We start from the raw sequence: 25,363 nt of genomic DNA on the forward strand, positions 1-25,363 counted from the left end.
TGATCTTCTTTTTTAACTCTGCCCTCTTTTCCCACTGCTTCTCCATCCTTTTCCTTGCAGGAAAAGAAATCCATCTAGGAGGAAAAGGTAAAATAGGTACACAGTGTCTTTTGACGTATAGCGCTGAAGTCCTCTATTCCAAAGTACTTTGAGCAACTGAAAAAAACTTACCATGATCAGAAAGCAGAATAATGTTAATGCAATTATGCAAGTTCATTTGCTTCAGTCCATCCATCAGCATTTCAACCACCTTGTCCACTCTTTGTAATGCAAGAATGACCTGCAGGACAAAAGAAGAAGAAAGGCAGAACACGCATAAATTAACATGTAGCATCCATGCTAATAGGAGGATTCTCCACCACCCACTGGTGGATGGCTTCTGTCATCAGTGAAACGGGGAAGGAATGATTTCTTTTCTCAGTGCAGCTCCCAGCTCATTAAAGCTGCAATGCGATAGCATCCAACGGCTTTTAACCGCATAACCATTGGAGTATATGTGCGCTGACATAACAGACTATCCACAAGGGAAAAAACATGGAAACAAATTGAGATCTACACACCTATTTCAGGAAGCATCACAAATATGGTCAAATGTGCTTTATTTTTTTTACCATACATCATGACAGAACCAAAGCTGTCTAAAGCTTTATGCTAATGCATATTCATTTGTATACATATTGCCCTTATAAAATGAAGGACATGTTAACTTCCACCCTAACAAAACTTTGAAAATGCTCACATCCCGATCCAAATATGGAATATAATTTTAAAAACTAAACAAATGTAATAACAGGTTACTCACTTCACTGCTGACTGGTCCATATCTGTGACCCGAGAAATCTGGTTCTTCTAAATACAGAGTGTAAAAGTGTGGTCTATATCAAACAGCATCAGAATTTTAATATTTTACATATAAATTGAGAAAAGTATGAAAATATTTAAATGCAAGGTAATTTGTCAGAAACAACTATGCATTGAACAACACAAGGCACACCCTTGTGGCACCGCACCTAATGGGCCATGTCCAGTTTGACACTACCGCAAACATAAATTATATTGTGCTACTGTAGGTAACCTCTAAAACAATGCAAATAACATTTGCTGGTATGATGTATTATCAAGGAAACTATTTGCACAAGAAAGCACTGCTGGCATTTCAGAAAAGGTCAATTACATCAGTGCAATGTACTTTATATTTGTAGCATAGGATATTAACACTTTGGTGTTTAAGACACTGAACTTTGCTCTGTTATAGGATGCATTCATTTTCAGTCTCATCTGCAATATAATTATAATATTGGCCTGCCTTACAGGGTTATTATAGGATTACAAGTATATCCTTAAATTCGAAGCTCTCTGAATATTTAAAAGCATCCACAAAGAATGATGCACTTTGCACAAAAATTCCGAGTGTTCATGGACTCACTCTCAGCTCAGCTCACTTCCTTGCCAGGGTTGAGAACAGAAAAGAAGTCCAGCAAATGAAAGAGCTGGATTCCTGCCTTTTCCACATCCTTACTCCCAAGTAAATGTGGCAAGGGTGTGATCTAACCAAAGCCAGGCATCTATGAGCCACTGATTTCATTCATTCATTTGTTTTTTTTCCTCCCAAGGAACTCCATTTTATCTTCACAACAACCCTGTGGGCTATGTTTGAGTGAGAGTGTTTGACTGGCCCAAAGTCACCCAGTTAGCTTAGTGGCAGAGTGGAAAATAGAACCTAGGTCTCTCAGATCTTAGTCCAGCAGTATAACCACTATACTGTATTAACTCTCACACAGTCAAGTATCTTCCATTTAAATCAAGGGAACCTAAACATGCTTAACTATGGCTGGAACGCGCCCTAGCAACTGTCTTGTGACATGAACTGCCACAGGCAAGACCCAATAACCTCACATCCTTATCTTTGGACAGTGCATCCATGGGCTCTTCCTATGAAAAACCATGCCACAACCTACGTGTTCAGTTCATTTAACCACAGGGCATTTTGCAGGTTTTGCTGCAACAGAGTTATAAACTGAAGAAACGTATCACAGGGAGATGATGACTCTTAGCAGAAGTAGGCCTAATTTGGTGGCTTTACTCAAATTAATGTAAAGTAGAGATGGATATAAAGGAATGGCTCAAAAGGAACTTGGCACATGGGATATGCTTCCTTGCAGAAGAAGTATAAACAATTTTCACCATGCACTCTTCCTCGAAACCTCTTCCCAAAGCAGCACATGCTATTGGGAAAGGAAATGGGAATCACTGAAATGAAAAGGCTTCCTCCCTTCTGCTGGCAGGCACCTGTACAGAATGTGAGACCCTTCTGTACACAGAAGAACAAGCCTGTATCTACACCATATCATATTCAATGTAGTCATTATTGTTCTGGTTTTCTACTATTCTAAGCAGAAGCATAACTTTGAAAATGTCATATTTACCGTTCCTCTTCTGGTAACTCTAGCCAACTTAAAAATGTTGCTATTCTTTCTTCAAATGATACTGATCTAAAGCAGAAAACACAATGACAACATTGTCAGACAGGCCGGGTATCGCTTATCTGTTTGTATATGTCAAATAGTTCCTCTCAGACTGTTGTTTGTGTATCAAGAGTGCAATACTTGTTTTACTTCTATGTATTAAGCTTCAGGGGTTCAGGGGTCCATTGATGAGGATAATTAAGAAAGGAACTGAGGGTAGCTTCAGCTACTAACAGAATGTGGAGACTTCTAACATAATGTCTTTAGTTCTTTTTTCATTAATTGCTGTTTTCTAATTTACAAAGTCTCACCCATTGTATAATTTGTAGATGTTTGGAAAACTTCCATTAACTTTGACATCTGAACCAGGCCAGAAGAATGTAGCAGATTTTAGTCCTTGATACATAGCTGTCAGCCAAATCTGTACAAAAAGAGAAATAATTCCTACTTATACTTTCTTTCTGTATATGGATCTGATAGAATACAATTTGCTGCTTGAATGCTTTCCTGAATTTTTGCCAGGCAACATTTCTTCTTCTTCCAGGTTATTAAAGCATAACAGAAATATGCAATATTATCACTGTCAGTAGGACAGTATTTTCCTTTGACCTTGGTACCATCCTTCTTGCAAATGTAAGTCTTATTTATAGTTTAGCTGTTCAAAGGAAGACTTATTTTGAAGGCTATCCACAGCTGCAAAAGAAGCTTCATACCCATCCAGCCCTCAATCGCAGTAGTTCTAACAAGGGGTCTTTTTTTACATAACTTGTTACCTGGAGATGCCAGAGGCTGCACTGGGGACCTTCGAGGACTGCTCTGCGCCCACGTGATTTCAGCATTCACAGTGACTCAGAAGCCTGATCGTTCCCCACCCGCCTTGATCCTCAGCTCTGGACAGACTGCCCCACGTGCTGCCTCAGGCATCCTCCTGGTCTCGCCTCCACAGCAAACTGCCACATTTCTGACAGCTCTGCTGCCAACCCCCCCCCCCCCCGTGTTCTTCCTCCTTCTGTTTCCATAATCACTATGCTATTTTTTATTTACAAGAGTTATACGCAGCTTCATAGTTCAGGATGGAGATTTCAGAATGGTGAATGATAAAAGACACCCCCCCCCAAATGGCATGTTAAAAACAAATACAGTAAAGTCCTTTCAATAAAATTGTGGCTGACTAGATCAGGAAGGCTTCCTGAAAAGAAAGTGTTTCCATGAGGCGGAAGAAGCAATGCAAGGTGGGCACTTGCCTCACCTCCGGAGGAAGGGGCTCCAACGAAAGGGAGTCACTAGATTGACGGGTCTCCTGGTGGACCCGCCTAGGGCCACGTGGAGCCCCCAGGAGCGTGGCAGCTGGTGCCCTCAGTGGCTAGGCAGTGTGATGAGAAAAGGCACTCTCCCATCCTGGCCACAGGTTTTTTAGGAAGGCCTGTATATACTAGTAGAGTATCCTTAACCCTGGTAATGAATACACAGCCAATAGCCCTCTCAGAACCATTGCCCTTTTCCATATCGCTTCCCTACCTCCCAACTCCCGTTTCCACTTTGCCAGAGTTTAGGCATGGGACACGGTCCTCTCCCTTTACCTCCTGGAGAGCACAGGATGTTGCTCTATACGTACATAATAATAAATTCATACAAATCTTCATTCACCTAAAAGAGGTTCCACTTTTAAGTTAAAGCAAATTATAAAATTTAAAATTTCACTTCTTTCAATAACTATTGACCTATTCATGACAGTATATATTAAAATGAGCACTTACTGGCTGTCCTTGGTACCACTGTGGGTTAAACTTCTCTTTATTTCTGAGAGTGAAGAAAGCATTTGTCTTCGGTTCATACATTTTGTTATCTACTAGGCCATGGGATTCTGCGTAGAGGCCCTGTAAGTAAGAGTGATTCATTATATCTTGACTGCCTTCTTCTGATGCATGTGGATTCCCCTTTCCAGTTTTTCAAAGTTGGGGGCGATTAGCACTAGTAAAAATTAATTAATTTGGTTAGCACATGTGCACAAGTGCACATTAGCATGGAAGCACATTTGTGAGATTCTGTCAATGTGCATTAATGTTAATGCTAATTAGCACAAGTAAAACTAAATTCTGTTTTTTTAAAAAAATCCATTAGTGGGCAGATGAGGCAACACAAGGTGCCTGGCAATTTGTGAAACACAGACAGGATGGATGTAAGATTTGTAGTGGGCAGGCTGCAAAGCTGAACAGATCCTGTGGTTGTGAAAACAGCGGGTTATTCTGGAAGGGGGATAAATAAAACTGGTGTCATGCATGAAACAGCACAGAAATTCTGTCTTAGGATAGCAACTAATTTCGCCCTCTTTTCTCTGCTCCTCCTTCCCTCTCTCCCAGTTCCATTACTCATGTTGTCTCTGTAGCACTAGCATTTCCCACAGACATATCTTTCCAGCATACATTTTCCGCATTGGCCAAGCAATGGAACTATGGCCAAAATTCTCTGTGTTGACTGTATAATTACAGGACTCTCTTATACCAGTTAATGTCATCTCTTGAAATGATCTAAAACTGAAATAGAATAAAACAGTGTTATTCCTTGAAAGGGGAGTGCAGAGGGCAGGAGGAAAAACAAATTGCTCTTACTGTGACAATGCTATAATGATTGGGAAACGTTTTCGATGGATACACTGGTCTCAGACCTCGCGTGTATGTCCCACATTTTCCTAGGAGCAAAAAATACATACATGCATTAGAAATTTCTAATACTTTCACAGTTACAGATAATACAACTTTTCATGTCAAATATTCATGGGGGTGATATCCAATTAAATATCATTTTAATTGTTAATATTATTTGCTTATTTTATCTGGCCAGGGCGACTTATTTTATATTGTTAAATTGTTGTTGGTATCTTATTTTAATTTTTATGTTATGAGCCGCCCCAAGGCTTTGGCGAATGGGGCGGCATAGAAATGTTTTAATAAATAAAATAAAATAAAATATCCAGTGGAGTGAAACCACCAATATAAAGCATGTTGTTCTAGTACAGGGGTGTCCAACTGTTCAGCTTCTCTGGGCCACATTGGAAGAAAAAAACTTGCCTTGAGCGCCACGTTAAATACACAAAAACTAACAAAAGCTGATGAGCAAAAATAAGTTTGTGGATAATTTCTATGATATCCACCACCTCAGATGAGCAAAAAAGACCTCACATAATCCTAATTCTGTGGCACTCTGTTCAGGGAGCGAAAAATCATCGAGCAAGTTCCAGGTTTGTGATCACTAATATAGAAAATGAACATATCTAAATAATAACACTTCATTGATTTTTGATTATTATAAAAGAGGGCAACATTAAACTAGTGGGATACAGCGGTACCTCGGCTCATGAATGCCTCAGTCCACAACCAAATCAGGTAGTGAACGCAAATTTCAGAAAAAATTTGCCTCAGGTCATGAACTCCGGATCGGGTGATGATCGTGATCGCGCCCGTGTTCCTTGCACAGGTGCGATCACGGCCATGCTTGGGGGGGGGGGGGGGGAGATGGCCGCACCCGCCTAGGGCCACGATCGCAGTCGTGTTTGTGCATGGAGGGGGGCAGCCGTGATCATGCTCAGAGGGGAGATGGCCGTGATCGTGCTTGGGGGGTGGGGGAGATGGCCATGATCGCACCCATCTTCCCTGCCCGAGTGCGACCGCACTCATCTATGCCCTCAAAGGCCTCAATCTTTGCTGTTCTTTGTCACTTTGCTTCACATTTTTGTGATTAAAAAAAAACCAGTCATAGAAAGGAGTAATCTTATTTACATTGAACCTTATGGGGAAATTTGGCTTGGCTCATGACCAATTTAGGTCGCTACCAGAGTTGTGGAATGGATTAAGTACATGAGCCAAGGTACCACTGTATTTGACATTATAGAAGAGAAACTAATGGATCAATATCAGGTTTGGTGGCTGTAGTTGCAATTCTAGGTGAGTCCTCAAGGTGGTCATCAGATGTTCTGGTTCTAATCTTACTCTTAGTGTGCTTCATTCTTGAAAATAGTTGCTCACAAATGTAGGTGCTGCCAAAAAGTGAAGACGTGAATAAGGTGTGATTGTGAAGCTAGGGATATTTGTCTCTGGGACGACAGGACATATAAAAGTCCATGATCAATTTTTTCTTTAAGTTGAATGTCAGATTGCAGCTGCATGCATTCAGCCTGAAAATTGGCAGGTAACATACTTACTCATATGTCGATTGAAAATGGAGTCACAAATATACCAAAATAGTGATTATTTCTCCAGAAATCTTGAAATCTGATTTCAAATTCTAGTATCAACTCGAACAGCAAGGCTGCATATTTTTCACTGTTCACAGGACTATGTTTAGCCAATGTGTCAAAATGTATAACACTGTTTGCAACAGTGGGTTGAAAGATTATTGATAATAGCGGCATTTCACTTGCCAAGTCACCATGAGCACATGTGAAGTCTGATGGTGTCAATTTGACTGTCTGTGCTTGGAAAATAACACACGGGAAGCCGCACACAGCAGTTAAACTGAAGCCATGCATGCGTACAAATGACAAGAGCACACATGTTTATTTTACGTAACACTGTGACACGACATTGTCATCTACAAAGTCCACGCTCAAGAACTGCACAATCGAGTTACCAAAAAAATCGCAAAAAATCTCATAATGTTTTAAGTAAGTTTATGATTTTGTGTTGGGCTGCGTTCATAGCCATCCTGGGCCACATGTGCCCCGTAGGTTGCAGGTTGGACACCCCTGCGCTAGTGTAATGTACTTTAATCACAACCACAGTACTGCTTCAATTGCATAAGAGTAGTTTACACATGCGCAATGCCATTTTTGTTAGCGGTTGCACCCTGTGAAAATTATGCGGCCAGATGAACATTCAGCAACTCCACTCAAGGCTACTTCTTCCTGTGCATTTACAGTGTGGGAAGTGATGGGAGCAGGGCCTTTTTTGTCATGGAACGCACCGGAACGGCGTTCCAGCACCTTTCTTCCAATGGATTTTATGTAGTGATTTTGAACGGCCTGTCTGGCGTAGCAGATCAGCAGCAAACATCATTAACATAGTGCCTGCGGGCTGCTATTGCATCTGCTATCTGATAGTGAGAGATAGCTGCTGGCTTGGGACTGGTGTGTATGCTTACTGCTGGCGGGACGTGAGTTCCAGCACCTTTTTTTTTTTTTTTAACAAAAAAAGCACTGGATGGGAGCATAATCATTTGGAATAAGCTCCACAAGTCGCTGCATCTGTGCAAATCAGCTTTCTCCACAAAGTGCAGGTAGCCTTCTCCATGTGTGATACAACGCATTTTTTTCGTACTGGCCTCATGCAAATCACCCCGGCCACCTGGGAAGCTGTTTTACATAAAGGATGGAAGACGGGAAGAACATGTGGAGTCTTCTCCACCTCCCAGCGATGCTTCAAGCAGCTACTGGTATCCACGGGCAGCTCTCATACACACGAAGAGAGGAAATGTCATACAGAAACTTTTGACCTTAATGTTTTGCCACAGTAAAGAAGCTCTTGAACTGAGTTCTGCCTCTTCTGGTATTCAGTTTATGACTGCCATACATTATTGGAGCAGTACACTGAACGTTTAGAGATTTGTATAAAGAGCTGAAAAAGCATTCATTGATTTATTTGGGTTTGCTCTTTGGCAGTACTGTAAAGACAGCCTCTTCCTCATCTTCCAAGGCATGGGAACTCTGCATCCAAATTGACTTATTCAGCAGCACATCCAGGATTATAGAACTAGAATAGCAGACACCTCACCTTTCACTACATGCCTCTACTATTTCCACTGGATATACATAATAAGCAACACTTATACTTTCAAGAAGTGGGAATAACAACATATATTCATTCATTCATACACACACACACACACACTCAAACAGTAGAGTGACAAGATATCATTTTCTTATTTCTCCCTATCTGCCCTTTCCAAGCCCTTCTAGAGCTAGACATTCAAATAAACAAACCATGTCAGGCTTTTTAAAAAACTATATATATTTTCAATGTAACAGTACATCTGTCCAACTCTATTCTATTTTTTAACATTCTGCCACCCTCATTCCCAGTACTACCTCCTAAGAGCCAGAGTGTTGTCTTGCCAAATTTCCATAGCTGAGAGTGTGGTCGCTGCAAAATGACCCGTCCAACCACAGAAGTTGCTGCTCTATTATGTCAGCACTTCCCAGAGCCCAAGGGCATCTTCATCAGTCTCACTCTCCTTCTGTGAGCTGCCCCCTGCTGTCCCCCTGCCCCATCCTTTATTTGGGTCCTGAGGAGTCTACAGGAGCTATCGAAAGCTCAGGAGGACCAGGCCGGCATCATGCGAAGAGGAAGACAACTGCTTAAATTATCTAGCACTATTTTCATAAACTGTTGCTTAGACAAAGTTGCTACTCACGTAATTTGCTAATAACAGGAAGAAGTCCACCCCATGTGTGCAAATACTCAGCTCTGAATCCATCCAAAGAAAACAACAGCACTGGAGGTTGTGTAAATCTGAGCAATTAGAAATCAGACAGTTATTAATTCAGTTCTGAGACATTTGTTTGGGCAGTATGTTTTCATTTAGGTAGGCCTTTGGCATACAACCTAGTCCACTGCCGGCAACAGTGGGGGTTCAGTTTGATGATGCTGTTCATGTCTTTTATTCTTGTGGTTTTATTTATTCATATTTGGGTTTTAATTGAGGTGTTGCTTTTAATCTGCATTTTATACCTAGTTGCCTTGAGCACACATTTTTGGTGGAAAGGCAGGATACAAATTAACTAGCACTAAATAAAAAGAGCTTAAGGTCAGCTCAGACATTTCCCTCCATGTGCTTGCAAGCACATGGAGAAAGATGCCCCCTGCAGGTTTGAAGAGGCGTGTCTACCCCACCCACAGTTTACATTGCACAGGGTTCTACAAGAACTGGGGTGCTTACACAGATAGTGGAAACTGTTCCCTTCTGACTTTCCCTCCCACCAGGGAAATGACAGCCGGAATGAAGCTTCCCTGCTCTTCTACTCCACATAATTTTAATCATGCTAGTTTGAACACGCAAACAGAGCTAATGTGGATGTGTATCCACAGATAAATGAACAGGCACAAATTTCACCTATACTAATGTGTGCGTCCGTGTGTGTGTGTGCACGCGCGTGTGAAATGGATCAATTCAAGGTCTTCATTCCAATCCTATTATACTCCATGAAAGGGCCAGACAAGTAGAGGAAAGATCACTGAGCCAAAAAATGTAAACGTGTTACAAAGAGCAGAATAAGGCATGCAGCATGAGAAACTAAAATATCTCACTATGAGTACAATCCAAAGGCAGCCACTGCAAGAAACAGGCTCAGATGTTCATCAAGCTCATCAATTGCCACATAGAGTCCCACAAAGAGAACACAGAACTGGCACTCCTCAAGCCTTTCACTTAGGAATTAGTTCTTCATCTAAAATAGGCTGCAATGGCCCAAGCTGGTATGCAAAGAACGTAGACTGCATTCCAGAAAACCCTGTGCAATGCTACTTAACGTTGCAGTAGATTTGCTATCACTGGGGATTTTTAAGAACAGGATCAATAAATAACTGACTGGATTTGTTTCCCATGAGGAGAGAATACTGGGTGAGGATTGCAATTCACCTACAAATGTCCCAAATCCCAAAGCAGCCATCGCCTGGGGATGAGTGCTGAATCTGCAGAGCAAGAAAAATGGTAAATGTGCCACTCTCCCCCTGGCCCTGCCAGGGGGTCTGCCACTGCCCCCGATTCTGCAAAGAGCCCCAACTTGGGAGAGCAACTAGCATGACTCTGCAGAGCAACCTGCTGGGTGCGCCACTGCTTCGTCTGCCGACAGACCTGGAGGCTTGTAGTTGCTGAGCTCTTGTGGGTTCTGCTGGTCTCTCATGGGAGCCACACAACAGAGGCCACATGCGAGAGGGAGTGGCTGGGCGGCATGTGCTTGTGGCAGCAAGGCGCACTGGCCAGGAGGGACTCCTGCTGCCCGCAGGGGAATTGACTTGATAACTCAGGAGCCCACCTTTTCCTGCCAAACGCCATGAGGGAAGGCAGCGATGTGCTACTGGGGAAGGCTGCTTGGAAACATGTCCAGTACTCTCCTTATCAGAGGACGTATTCTACCGGATTTCTGCACCGATAGTGATGCATGCTATAATCACACCTGTCAACAACAAGCAGCAGACTGTCCTGTCCACCACGGGGGCTGGTGGGAGAAGTCGAGGAAGAACTGTGACTCATCCAGAGGCACAGCAGGCAGCCTTCTCCGTGGGTTGATATTCTGGGCTCCCAACAGACTTTAATATTATTTGATGAGTTTATCTCACAACACACTCATGTTCCTGGGCGCACGGAGCACACTGTTTTAAGACATTCTTCTAGCAATCCGCCTGATATTTTAATACATGCTTTAGAAGTCAGCATCCTATGGGACCTCAGCTGTTCCTCGTGGGGCTCAGCACAAACACGCACAGGGCAGCAGAACATCTGGCTCGTGCCAGATGCAGAACTCACCCTTCGCTGCTGCAATGGAAAGTGACAGTCAGCAGAACTCAGCAGGAGGTTTCCATGATCCCGCAAAGGCCTGCCTGAACCTGCCTGTGACCTTACTGGATGTCAATCTGACTTTGCTTGATGTGACCTCACTTACCAAATGCTTACCTAATGTGCCCTTTCCTAAATAAGCCAGCTCCCAATTCCCAGCAGGAGAGACAACACTCAGAGAAGGGTTACCCAGGACCATGAATCATGTGGAAATTTGGAGTGGAGTGTCTTTGCAATTTTTTCCTAGCTACAAGCCTAATTTCCTGTTTCTTGAAAATCTTTTGCTACCATCCTGTGCTATTATTCCTTTTTTTTATATTGCTACAGCCTTTGGTATGATGAACAACACCCCCCCTTTTTTTTCAAAAGATGCAAAATTAAGCTTAAATATCCTTACCCTTCTGGACACTGGGGTTGATTTATGTCTTCACATTTCTCTTCCAGCCAGCTTGTTTTCCCTTATTTAAAAGTAAAAGTTTTTATAGGTTTTTTTGTTTGTTTTTTGCAAGGAACAAAATAGATTTGCTACCATGCGATAAATATAACTGGTGAGAGATGTTAAAAACATTAATTGCCTTAAACTGAAACTCATAATGTTTGGGTTTTTTTTAAACTTAGGATGCAATGTCAAGGATCCTTGGAATTTTGATGCTAGGAATTTGGGGGCTTTTGCTACTTGAATGAGCAGCTTCCCTTGCCACATTACAGTGAGATTTTTGATCCTGAACTGATTTTCACAGTTTGAGGTGCATTATGGGATCTGCAATTTAAATATCAGCAACCAAAAATCCCACTGGGCTTATATATCTGAAGTACCTCTTGGATCAGAGCCCTTGCTTGTAAGTGTTTATTCTAAAACAGTGGGCTGCTTTCATGTTGTTGCTACAGTCTTGGAAAGCTGACCCATCTCCTTGATCAGTGGTCCAAGCCACATTTCTCTGAGTGCAGCTGTGGGGCTGGTAGTAAGACAGACCATGGGGAAAGTGGCTGGCATAATGGAGGGATGGGAAAAGAGGAAGGGTCTGTCTCCCACCATCCACCCACACCTCTTGATGCACAAATCAGATGCTGCACCCACACTGCTCTTTGTACAAAAATGGGGAAGAGACATGAGCAAAACAATCTCATTACAGCTTGACTGGTCTTTATTAGGAAATGTCGAGAGCCAAAAGGCTATACAAGTAGTTGCACAGGAATGAAAGTGCTTTTCACTTCTGTTTTTTGAAAGCACTCTCCTGTGCAGAATGGCAACCTCCAGAATAGAGAGAAGTTGGCTTTAAAAAAATCAAAAGCCCACGAGTCCTCGGGCAAGGACTCCAGCTACCAAAAGGACTCACAGCTACCAGGTCTCCTCTGTGGAGTCAGTGAGAGTCCTCAGTCAGGTAACATCACGGCAAAGCCAGCAAAATCTGCTGGTGTCTAGGCAGAGATTTTCATAGGTTTTACAGCTTTTCAAACTCAGATATTGGTTGCCCGACATAGAGCTGAACACAGCCTCTCTCAGTTGAATTCAATTCCCATTGAAAGTTAAGTCACAGCTAACTTGCCCCACTGATTTTAATGGAACTGTACTCAGCAAAACAAGTCTGAATGCAGGCCATTTATCTTCATTTGCTGGACCAATAATATTACATATAGTTGCTACTCTGAGTATGCCTACTGGATCCCTTCGAGTGCCAGCAAAGGATAAGTTTCTAAGAATTTTTAAATCAAGCAACTACCAATTTCCTTGACAGAGCAGAGTAAATAGACCATCCCATCAGTGCATTAATGATGCAAGCATAAAACAAACATACTGCTTCACCTTGGCAAACTGAGTAATAATTGGCACAGCAATTATTCTTTTCCACGCAATCATCTGAACAGGAGCAGTGGTATTCAGGCCGATTCTTTTCACCACACCGAAACTTGGTGCAGGTCCATATGTTGGCTACAGAGAGAGGGAATCCACTTTTAGTTAAACATGGGCTTAACTGGGTAATATGTATAAAGACACAGGAATGCAATGCTAAGTCATTTAATTCTGTGGCCATAAGATCAAAGAAGCCACTTGCTTGAACTTTTTTTAAAACCAGCCAACGGTTTTCTTTTCATTTCCATGTCTAACTATCAAGATTAGCTCTGGGCTTGAGGGGCCCCTGATTGTGAGCTGATCTCCCTGCTCCCATCCTACCTCAATGGGCTTGCTGAACAGAGGTGGGAGATGGTGGCTGGCTAGAGAAGCCACTGGCTGCACTATTCTGGACACTTCAGTGTTCTGATTTCCTTTCCTTCTCTCTCTCTCTCTCGGCAGCTGCTCGGCACCACCTCTCACTCATCACCACTGTCCAAGAGATGCTTTTGCTGCTGCCCATCCAGAGTAGTGCAGCCAGGGCCTGGGAAAAACCTACACCACTCTGGGGAACAGGGACCGCAAAAGCAGTCATGGCCATCAAAGCAAAAGCACCTTTTCGATTTTGAGCAGGGGATGGCAACTGCAGCAGACAACAGAGAAGCATCACCAGCTGCGTGTTCAAGGGTTACCTAACCCCTTTAAACATTTCCTGGCATTTAGTGGGGGGAAAGGTGGTAGGGCAGAAGTATGGTAGGTGGTAGGGAAGGAGGTGGTAGGGAAGGAGGTGCCTGCAGTGGATGGCAACACTTGGAGAGATGCCCAAGGCCACCATTTTAAAATTGACAGCTTGTGCCTCTCCATATGTTATTGGATTGCAACTCCCATCACTGTGATTGGCTCCTTCACCATTGGCTTTACTGCTAGGGCTGATAGGCATAGGAGCAATCTGGAGCCCTCATCTAAAAAGTGCCAGTGCAAAGACTGTGTTTGGAAGGGAGAAGTCTGCAAATGCAGAAGGTGAAAATTGATGTTTACTTCTTCTCTTGTTCCCCCTCTCCCCAGTTTGCCTTCCTCCCTCCATCACAGCAAGCACAAATCTGAGAAGCCAAGCTGGGAAGAAGCAGCCAGAAAAAGAGAATTTCAAAGAACTATTGCTAAATTTTAGGATGCTGTGTTTTATTTTTATTTTTTTCTTTTCTTACATTTTGCATTGTTAAACTGTCCTGATAATTCAGTAATGGGACGGTCTAGAAAAATATTTTAAAAATGAATGAATCAATGAATGAATGGGTGTGGTGGCAGGGAAAGGAGCATTTTTTGCTTCCCTGACTTCTCCTTCCCTGCAGTCCATGCCTCCTACCATCACTTTTTGTTTCCCAGAGACTTGCTTTCCAGCAAAATCCTTACTGCTACCATTTCAACATGCTGGAGGCCAGATGCTTCTCTGTCGTGCCGAAACACTTCAATAGAATGACAGAAATAACCACAGTGCTACATTCTCAACAACAGAGAAACATCCAAAGTGTTTCAAGCAAAGAGTGTACTAGACAGGAGCAGCTTTGTTTCTCCTAGCTCTCTCGCAGTCGAGCAGCTGGGAACTTTAGGGAGCCAGAGGGAGTGTTTCTGGGTGGAGGGAGAAATGCTTACCAGGTGCTATACAGGCTTCTTGGAAATCTAAACAGCAGTTTCCAAGCTGAAGACAGTCACGGTCACAGCGGCAGCTTCCAAATGTTCTCTCATAGCAACGACCTTTGCATGTTTTCACTGAAATAGTTTATATTCTCTTGGTTAGGGACAGAGCCTCCATCTTGCATGTTATAGCATGATCTGGACCTACCTACGCTGGAGTGCAATGAAGTAACAGGCACTCTTCACTAAGAGATGAGCGCAGTGGTGCCACCAGAGCCGGGCTACCCAATGCAGGTCTGGGGACAGCCCTCCAACAACCCTGACAGCGGGGACTGGCTCCTACTGCAATGGCTGTTTCTCCTCCTCCTCCTTTCTCTCACTGGTATAAAGGACTGCCATGGCAGTTGGCTGGCCAGGACACATCCCTGCATGTGTTTACAGAAGCAAGCCACTCTGTGTGCAACGGAAAGCGTGCACAGGACTACAGCGCTCAACGGCAACCCTAAGACTCCTTCGACACCAACTGGAACATTTGCTGTAGAGTAAGTGCTATTGAAATCAGTAGAAATTATCCCTAAGCACTGAGTGAACATGAGCAGTAAACCTATACCTCACTTGACTTCTCAACTAGGATTTCTTTAATGGAGTGCCAAAGGTCAGCACTGGCATTCATGGTTTGCCCTGCAACAAGATTCTTTTAGTATTACGACACCATTTGTAAAATCATTCTAGATGTACAAAGGGATGCTAATACAGCAATCAATTGTTTGAATGACCTCAGTCATGCCTAATATAGATCATCACTTGCAATTTCATGGCATTTTAATATTGTTTTTGAAGGAACACTGTGTTTCATTTCAGAGCTTACTCAAGTTATTCATCAGGTTCAGTTGTTGTGTACGATATAAACAGAGCCAAAATGGGCTGCCATTCTTAATGAATGCAAGATGCCTCTTGTGCATCACAAGTGACTCATTTACTTAGGGTTACTTACTTACTTACACATTACTTACCATCTCTTGTACAGCTAGGCTTCAGTCCGAATATACATCCTAAGATTATTGTTAGCACAATGACACATAATACCTAGAACAGACAATAAAACATACTAAAGGATTTATAAGGCTAATTAAAAGCATAAGAGAAGCTGTGGGGGATCAGACCAAGGGTCCATCTCATCCAGCAACCTGTTCACACAGTGGCCAGCTACTTGCCAAAATGAGACCCACAAGCAGGGCAAGAATACAACAGCCCCACATGCCCAAGTTCCCCAGCACCTGGTAAACATGGGAAGGCTGGCTCCACTACAGTAGGCAGCATACCGCCATCAGACTTGGTGCCATTGATAGCTTTTCTCCTCCAAGAGCTTGTCCAGTCTCCTTTTAAAGCCAACTGATGGCCACACTGCACCTTGTGGAAGTGAATTCTGTGGGTTTACAACTACTGCTGTGTAAAGAAGTACTTCCCCCTCTCAGTCCTGAATTTCATAACAAATAAAAATGTCTCCATGTTTACTTTCACCACATCAGGCAGAAATTTGCACACTTCCATCATGTCTCACCATTTTTTCCCTGTAAACTGAACAATCCAAGCTGCCAGATCCCGTCCGTACACTGGAGGAAGGATTATGGCAGTCCTTTCATTATGTTAATTGCATTTTTCTGCACTTATTCCCCACCCACCCCTTTTTTTGGTGCAGCGACCAGAAGAGAGACACTGTATTCAAAGTGTGCTGCACCATGCATTTGCGTAAGGGGAATGCAGTACTGGCAGTTTTATTTGAAATACAATTTCTAGTTTTACCTAAAAGAGAATTTATGCTTCTTCATGCCAGAAACACATGAGTTGGGCTGACATTTTCATTGAGCTGTACATAACACCAATCTCTATTTCTTGCTCAGTCAGCACTTGTTTGGATCCTATTAGCTTATACTTGATGTTGGGATTTTATAGCCCGGTGTGCATCTCTTCATATTTGCTTGCATTAAACCATATTTGCCATTCTGTGGTTGTTTTCCCTGACATCCTCTTGGAGATCCTCACAAATCCTTTGGAGGCCTCGCTTTGTTTTTTTATATCAAGATCACTCTGAGCATCTGATCTAGGAGGTGATAGCACACTGCTAGAATTAAATTAATTTTGGAGCCAGGCATTATCACCTGTGGCACTTATGTGGAAAAGTCCCTTTTAGATGTTCTAATCTCTTCAGCACTATAATCCCTTTGACATACAGAGCAACATCTCATCCAACATCCTTCCTTCCTATAAAATTTATATCCAGAGATAACAGTATCCTCTTGGTTCTTTCCATTCCACCAAGTTTCTAGCTTCTCCATCTAGCTTCTCCTTAAAACCAGGGGCTACAGCTCTCTGAGTGGTTCAGCCTTCACACAGAAACACGTATCCTTGTTTCTGGCAATCACACTTGGGTCTCACTAACTGGCTATTATATTTCATCAGATACACCCATTTCCTCCTCTTTTATAATTGGGCAACAGAAACACGTGCTTGGTCATCCCCCAGAGATTATTTAGCTGAATGCTTCCTGACTCCTGTTATCTTTCTCCCAGATTTCCCAATAAATTCACACTCACACAAACAGAAGTAGTGACTTTAATGATTTCACTTGAAATGGAATTACTCTTGGGTTTTCCCTGTACAGTCATTCCAAGGGCTGTTTCTATCAACGGCTAATGAAGCAATATTCTGAAGCAAATTTTCTCAGCATGAACTCAGAGCTGTAACAATTTCCCACAAATATTTATTATCACAGCTTTGTCATGCTTCTGTTGCGATGCCTGTGCAATACAGCAATTGAACCAAACAGCAATAAACATTGGAAGCCTCTATTAATCCACCAAATGCATACAGATTAACATTACACTGTGAAAATGTGAATACTAGCATTATTTTTCTCAGTTCAAAGTTACTGGCTTTGCAACAGCGAGTAATAATAAACTTGTTAATGTAGTGCACAGGGTGTGATGTCCCAAGGGGTGAGGAAGGAGTTAAACCACCCTTGGGACTTCAGAGCCCAGGTGGCGGCTTCAAGCCCACTTCAGCACCAAGGCTGGGCAGAGGGAGGAACAGCAAAAACAAAGAGTTGTAAATCATCCAAGAACAAGGCAACTCACATTCCTGGGGGAAGGGCACTGGAGAGGTGGGGGTCATCAAGTCAATGGGTCCCACCTGGGAGTGCTCAGGAGATGTCACCCCATGGAAGCAAGGGCTCTGATTGCTTGCAGGGGATGAAAAGAGAACACTCTGGCTGGCAGTTGTTCCCTCTTTGGAAAGAAACCAGTTGCCACCAAAGCTCTATCCATCCATGCCTCAATACAAGGAAACTCTGCTAGGTATTCTATCTGGTAATAGTGCTAGGTCAGTTAGCTTTGTTGATTTACGTCTGAGATGTTCAAAGAGTTTGCACTTTGTATTCTGTATGCTGCTATCCAATTCCCCTTTCCTTCCCCTCTCCTTCTTGTGTGAGTGCATCTGTGTTGCTGAGTGTTCACCTTTTCAAACCTTCCACTCCTATTGCGTGTTTCTGTTCAATAAACTTCTATTTTCCCCAAGTACTTGGATGGACGTGTGCTGAATCCAGTCTGTTTGGTTCCTGGTGGTTAGGATCGGGAAGTTTTGGGGTGAGGATTCACCCAGGGGGGTTGTGGGAGGTGGGGACTCAGGAGGAGCTGTTCACTACAGTTAAAAAATAACAGCAATCAGAATAGTGATCCTCTGATTAGTGGAGTTGGCTCGTGTCAAGAGTTGATTCAAAACTTAATCTTCCTTCTCATTTCCCTCCAAAAAGAGCAGGCTCCACCTTCAAGAAGGGTAAGCATGTCATGAGCGGAGCTGGATGGCCCGAGAGACCCCTTCTGACTCGCTCTGTTTCTATGTTTCTATGTTTGTGTGAATTGGGGGGGAGGGGTGGACACTGGACATTACTTAATTGGTCTGATCATTTGGCTTGAAACAAACTACTGCACTGATGAATTCCCATCCCTCCCCCACTAACCCTCCTTGTTTTATAGGGTCTCCCCACAAACCAAATTTGGACTGGTTCTCATCAGCCATTTGGCTAATCTTGTTCATTAACCTTGGCTTTTCAGTAATGCATTGCAAGCCCTCTAGCTCCTCATCTTCAGAGTCAGAGCTTTCTTGCCTGGACTGCTATATTTTGAGAGAAGTGGACCAATCCCTATATAATTGCTCCTGGCATTACCTCAAGTAATATCTAAAAACTGCATACTTAGTGCTTCAAGACACCAGCTGGGTATCTGCACTTCACAATCCCTGTTCATACGGTTTAGAGGCCGTTCTCTTTTTTTACCACTGCCTATTCAGGAGCTGCAAGCAATTCTGGAATTACCACTGGAAGAACTACGATTGCAACAAGATGAAGCCTGGCACTCAGTGTGTTTACAAGGAATTTACAGTGCAACAATCAAAGCCTTTCCCTAAGAAAATCAGAGTGAAAAACACATACTAAATTGAGGCATGATTGGAATTTAGCTGTTAATTCTTCAGAGAGAAAACCATTTCACCTTTACGTATAGAAGTGGAAAGCTCAGACAAGGAAAGTATTATGAATGTCCTGTTTTGGGGCACTGTGCATTGGGAGAAATGAAAATTCATCATGTTCTGCCCATTGCATGGCAGTGACGCCATAATCTTAAGTACCACAGGCCTAGGGCAGCTCGGGCAGCAATGGAGCGGTTACAGTCACTGCCTTCCCTTTTTACAAACAAAAAGGTTGGTTAATAAGAGGAACCATTCAGTTCTGCCAGTCAGCCAGGCAAGAGGTAACACTACCTTTTCCAGCAGCACAGTGGCAAATTTGGAAGTGGAGGTATTCAGCATGCGCGTTGCCATGGTCACACTCCCAAGGAACAGGCTGCTGGATTGATTCATATCTAATATGTCCTACATGTGTGTGCATGCATGTGTGGGGGAAGAGACCCCAAGGCTGTTGAACAGCCCTAGGTAGCAAGTCATTCATTTATGGTCACAGAATAACAAGCTGGCCAAAAAAATTCAGCATGTGGTTAACATGTTGAACTTGGGCTGGGTGACCTCTGATTGCATAAAAAGTGGAAAGGGAGAGATATAATTCGTCCCCAGACAGCATAAAACAAACAACTCCAGATTTCCCAGGAATTTCTTTTTCTTCCTCAGGGCTGGGGATAAACAGCTGCAAAGTTAACAAATCTGTTCTGAAGCAGAATACTTTGCATTAGAACAGGAGTAGCTTAAAACAATATATTGCTACTGGGAGAAATCCATTCCCCTCTAAGCAAACACAAGATTGCTAGGAAACTCAGAGGGAACAGAGGCAATGGTACAGACGACAGAATGAACTCAAGTCACAACCTGAGTTTGTCCAAGTATATCCAAAATGTTCTCCTTAAATCAGAATAAGGAAATTAACCAATTTCAACAAAATCGCTGGGTGGAATTCCAACTGATTGCAGGGAAATGGCAACATGGATGGGTGGTGCCAAATGTTCTCAAAATATGCATTTGGCTTTATTATAAAAATATGCTTTTATGCATAATATCAATTCAAAAGCATAGTGCATTAACTTCCAGAATAGACAATAAAACATGGCACACTTATACTTCTTGTGTAACAAGAGCTAAAATCCAAGGCTCCAAACAGTTTGCAAAGAGCTGGACGTTGCCTAAACATCACCTCACTAACTGCCACATGTGAACAGTTTGATATTATAAGTGGATGCAAGTCATCTTAATGAGCAGTCCCCACAATATCATCATGGTCTGGAGAAAGTATGAATCTTTTCCTGTGGTCAGGAAGTCTTACCAAAATGAGTTACACTGATTCATGTCATTCTGGTGTCTAGGGCAAACCACATGCACAGGCGAGTTCACAGAGCTGCAAGCCTCAGAACATTACAAAAATATTCTTGTGTTTACGACAAATTGTTTGGGCAGTGGGAGGGGAGGACCCAGAACCTGTGCATAATTCCTAGAAATTGACACAAAATCAAACCATATGAACATTGAACTGAAAGGGGTCAAGAACATCGCAACATTTTTAGCAGGACAAATCAAACTGAAGATGAATGTTTTTGAAAATCTTCGTAACTGTTCATCTTCTGGGATGTACAATGTTGTTAATTATGATTTAATAAATAATCAAGATGTGTTTCTGCTGTGATACTACAATTCCAATATACATTCCATATTGCCAGGTTTCAGTTCTTTTCCAAATTATGCCTAACATGGAGTTTACGTTTTTCACAGCAGTCACACAACTGGGTGGGTATTTTCAGTGCACTGTCCAGTACAACTGCACAATCTCTCTCCTGGTCAGCTCCCGCAAACTGAGATCCAAACAATTTAAACTTGAAGGAGGGAAAAAATGCCTCATACTTAATCTATGTACAGATTCTTACTTTGAGTCTCATTTGCCATGTTAACATCCATTTCCTATTTAAGAGGCATCATTTTGGAAAGCCTCCAAATCTCTTTTTGTTTTAACCACCCTAATTTTACAGATCATTTTTGAATAACTTGAAAAGGCTTGATTCCAATATAGATCCCTGCGAGACCCTCCGTTAATCAGCAAAATGAGTAACTGCTGTCATACAGCAGCACCAATGGGAATTACAATAGTTTTCCTGTAACATTACTGATACTAACAATTTTCAAGAGGGATATGCTTATGTATTGATGCTGCAGTTGCAATGGGCGGTATACATTTGTGGCTTTCAACATTCAGATCTGCAGGAGAAAGAATAAATGCAACTACGTGGCATGTCATGCAACAGCATAATGTCCAAGGGAGAATAAAAATCTCCTTGTATAGTAGCTCCCTGCACAGTTGATGGTCTTGCCCACAAGCTATATAAGTTTTAAGTTTTTTGAATCTTCCTTCTTTCCTTGGTCCCTTTTAACCAATATGTCCTGTTATAATTTTTGACCATCTCCCCAGATTTGAACGGTGCCTTTTCCTCACTGCATTTCCAAACGATCAAAGCTGCTCAAACTTCTGTTAGGAATTGCAATTCAGAACTGAATTGAACTTAACTAGTATTATGCAGGTTAGTTCTACTAATTCCCTTTTGTGAAAACAGTACTTTCGGCAAGTCTTCAAGATCAAAACTGATCCACTGGAGTAAAGAGAAATTGCAACCAACCTCTAGTGGTCTGGAAATGGGTAAGATCCTTGAGCAAAAATTGCAAGGACCTAAGCATTAAGTATTACCCCAAAAGTAGGGAATAACAATTAGTTTAATAATTTTTCAAAAAAAAACCCGAACACCATATTAATTTCATATCAAACAGTCCTAATTCCATATCAAACAGTTCTGTGGAGGACAATATAAACTTGACTAATGTTGGAGATTGGATGCATATGTGAATTACTTTTATTTTGATGAACTCAACCTTTGCATGTGAGGCTTTGTGTCTACAAATCAGTGTACAAGCAAGAAATCCATGCGCTTATCTGAAGGTGCACGGATCTCTGAATCACAGCACAAATGTACAGTGGCTAATGGAGTACGGCAAAGAATTTCAGAAGCAGCAAAGTCTATGCTTTATGGATTACAGCAAAGACTTTGATGATGTGGATCATGATAAACCATAGATGCTGCTGAAAGAAATGGGTGTGCCTCAGCACTTGCTTATCCTAATGTATAAGCTGTATTGTAGACAAGAAGCTACTGTGATGACAGAATATGGAGAAACAGAATGATTTCCTACAGCCAAAAGCAACAGACAAGGGTCTATTTTATCTCCCTATCTGTTTGTAGAACATATCATAAAGAAATCTGGATTAGGATTACAGGAAAATTGCAGTGAAGATATCAGTGATTTGAGTGAAAATTGCAGAAGATATCAGTAATTCAGGATATGCAGAAAGCTACAATGAATGGAAAAATGCCTGAATTATTTATTTATTTAAAGTTTTTGTATGCCGTCCCCTTGCTATATAGCCTCAGGACGGGTCACACAAATAAATAAATATAGTACAAATACAGTTAAAATCCAGAAACACCCCGGCTGCACAATTAAAACCTATAAATATTAAATGTTATTAAAACATTGTTTGAATAAAAAGCTCTCAGCCTGGCGCCGAAAAACAAATAATGACTGATGAAAGTGAAAGAAGAATGTACAAAAGAAGGACTACAGCTGGACATTAAGAAAGCAAAAAGAATTAATAGAAAAGAATTACACAACAATGAAGCAATAGAGATTGTGAAAGATTTTGAATATGTTGGCTCAATCATTACTTCAAAGGGAGACTGCAGCCAAGAAATTCCAAGAATACTGAAACTTGAAGGGGTATCAGAGAAGGAACTGGAAAAGTCCAATATGTGTCTCCACTGGAGACCAAGGCCAAGCTATGCACCCAGTCACTGTATATGGGTGTGAAAGCTAGACAATGAATAAAGCTGATAGGAAACAAAAAGATGTGCTTGAAACATGGAGCTGGAGGAGAGCTTTGTGAATACTTGGACCAGCAAAGATGAACAAAAGGGGTACTAGATCAAATCAAATCCCTGTCTTTTTGCTTAAAGCTAAAAAATGCCCTGTCTTTTTGCTTAAAGCTAAAAGGACAAAACTGAGTGTCATACTTTGGGCACATCATGAGAAGGCAAGACTCACTGGAGAAGACAATAATGCTAAGTAAAATAAAAGGCGGCAGCAGAACTATGACGATGGACCAATTCCATAAAAGAAGCAACAGCCTTGAGTTTACAAGAACTGACAAAGACAGGGCATTTTGAAGAGCATCCAATTCATGGGGTCATCATAAGTGAGGAAAACCTTGATAGCACATACAAAATAGTTTGAAATTAAATTATACTGAAATCTACAGAACTTTATTTACAGTGAATGTGGCTCAAATTACATATGCTTCTTTCTTCCGTATATTTTTAAAGCATAAGATAAGACAATCTGCTTCCAAATGAGGCTTTTACTCTACAATCATCCTGCCTCACATGGAATTTTATAGGGGTGGAGGTCCATAAGAACATAGGAAACAGCCTTATATGGCAATTGACCATCTAGCTGATTAGTGTTGACCCTGACAGCAGTGGCTCTCTGGAGCTTCAGGCAAGATCTTTTCCAGGCCTACCTGGAGTTGCTACCTGGAAATATCAGGAAAAGCTTCCTCACTGTCAGAGCAATACAACAGTGAAACTAGTTGCCTGGAGAATCATGGGCTCTCCCACACTAGAGACATTCAGCAAGAAACTGGACAGGCATCTGAGTGGGATGGTGTAAATTGGTGACCTGCAACAACAAGGGGTTGGACCTGAAGGCCTTCTTGGCCCCTTCCAACTCTACTATTCTATGATTCTGTGATTCTGTGCTAGCAATTAAACCTGAAGCTTTCTGCATGAAAAGCTGGTGCTCACTCCATCACGGAGCTGTATCACTCATGCAACTAGCAACATTGCTACAAATTGCTGCCCTCCCTTGCTTTCTCACTGCTTCTTCCATCTTTTTTTTAATTACCAGAAAATAAATCTATAAGGAAGGCAAGATGACTGAATCGTCCAAGAGGAGAACCCTCAGGGCTCCTTAACCCTCTCCCCATATTTTCCTTGTAGCTCAGAGTTACCCTCCTCCTCATGGTTTCTGTGACTGGTGTGCATGTAACAGCAGCGCATCATGGCCTAACGGCTCAACATGATTTGCCCAGACATGTGATGTGCATGTGTATCTGCCACTTTGAATGTGCAGTCGCTAAGCAGTCGGATTGTGAACCTGAGCATTTTAGGTTATTCATGGATAAGGCAACTTAAAGTTATCCTAACGTTATTAGATTAACTTTGGCTTGTTTAACCCATGAACAAACAAAGTATCGGGGTTTGTACCGCTTGTAATGAGACTGATTGAAGGCTGCATATTTAAAGTAGTGGCACTACTTGCACAGCAAGTTATGGATAACTTGCCCTATATATTTCTTCAGGGGGATGAAAACAAGCCCCTGTGAAGTGTAGTTCTGAGCTGAAAACAGGAGGGAGGGAAAGAAAAAGTTTAGCAGTTTCTCCCTGACAGCTGTTTTCCACTTAGATGCACCCAGTCCAAACTTCTCTGGAGTTGGAAAAAAAAGCAGAGGAAAGAACCTTTGCATAACTTGCAATCTGAGTCTGTGTTAACTCATACCTATTGCTTGGAAAAAAACAACCTGTCCTCAAGCCCACGGCTGAAAATTAAAAATGCATTTAAACGGCAAAGCAACGGACATTACAGAAATAAAATACAGATGCAATGAGGCAGTCTTTAAAACCTGGATTTTTTTAAAGGTACAATTTGACTATTTCATACCTTGTAACTTCCAGGCATTCTTGAGCAGAATTAAGGAGAGTCTTATCAAAAGGACTTTGGAGTTGGCTTTCAAGTTTTGAAAGAAAGAAGCAAATGTCCGGTTTTATTGTGAAATTTTGTATTCTAAGCATGAGTTTCTGTCCCCTTACTACTTGCTCTATGTGAGAGGAAGATGGAAAGCATCAGCTACAAAGCATTATGCCACATGATTAAGGCCGCTAGCGGCAAGTGGGTAGAGTAGTGGAGAAACACTTCTCATGTTAGGCAGAGAGTACTTGGGTAGCACAGTTAGAGCTCTTTCAGATGAAGACAGATAAAACCACAAGCATTTGATCATGATTTCCCAATCCAGGACCATGTTTCTTGTTCCACATGCACAAACATTTTAGGAAGCATCCAGCACATGGTTGCTATACTTGTGCTGCTAGCCTTGGGCCATCTTTATTCCACTTTTGTACTTTGCTGTTTTGCATTTGTTCCCTGTTCTCTAGGCATTTTTATCCTTTCATCCTTCATACTCTTGCTCTCCCTGTAATCCTACCTCGCCCACTCATTTTCTTTGGCTTCCTCTTAGATT

The 25,363-nt window shown here is 42.1% G+C and overlaps 1 protein-coding gene across 3 annotated transcripts in view; it reads right to left on the reverse strand.

The window, feature by feature from the left end:
* LOC123020568 (ectonucleotide pyrophosphatase/phosphodiesterase family member 1-like) overlaps positions 1 to 25,363 on the reverse strand; it is a 51,876-nt gene that overhangs the window by 15,749 nt on the left and 10,764 nt on the right. For all 3 annotated transcript variants that reach the window (XM_044424474.1, XM_044424465.1, XM_044424455.1), the window contains 11 exons: positions 15,489 to 15,561; positions 14,494 to 14,610; positions 12,817 to 12,942; positions 11,410 to 11,470; positions 8,871 to 8,968; positions 5,075 to 5,154; positions 4,223 to 4,342; positions 2,777 to 2,886; positions 2,427 to 2,492; positions 803 to 875; positions 172 to 280 (listed from right to left, as the gene is read on the reverse strand). In XM_044424474.1, the coding sequence (XP_044280409.1) occupies positions 172 to 280; positions 803 to 875; positions 2,427 to 2,492; positions 2,777 to 2,886; positions 4,223 to 4,342; positions 5,075 to 5,154; positions 8,871 to 8,968; positions 11,410 to 11,470; positions 12,817 to 12,942; positions 14,494 to 14,610; positions 15,489 to 15,561 (1,033 nt within the window). The remainder of the gene's footprint in view (positions 1 to 171; positions 281 to 802; positions 876 to 2,426; positions 2,493 to 2,776; positions 2,887 to 4,222; positions 4,343 to 5,074; positions 5,155 to 8,870; positions 8,969 to 11,409; positions 11,471 to 12,816; positions 12,943 to 14,493; positions 14,611 to 15,488; positions 15,562 to 25,363) is intronic.

The sequence above is a fragment of the Varanus komodoensis genome, unplaced genomic scaffold (genome assembly GCF_004798865.1).
Source record: "Varanus komodoensis strain SLA01 unplaced genomic scaffold, ASM479886v1 scaffold1, whole genome shotgun sequence".
In the NCBI taxonomy this organism is placed as follows: Eukaryota; Metazoa; Chordata; class Lepidosauria; order Squamata; family Varanidae; genus Varanus; species Varanus komodoensis.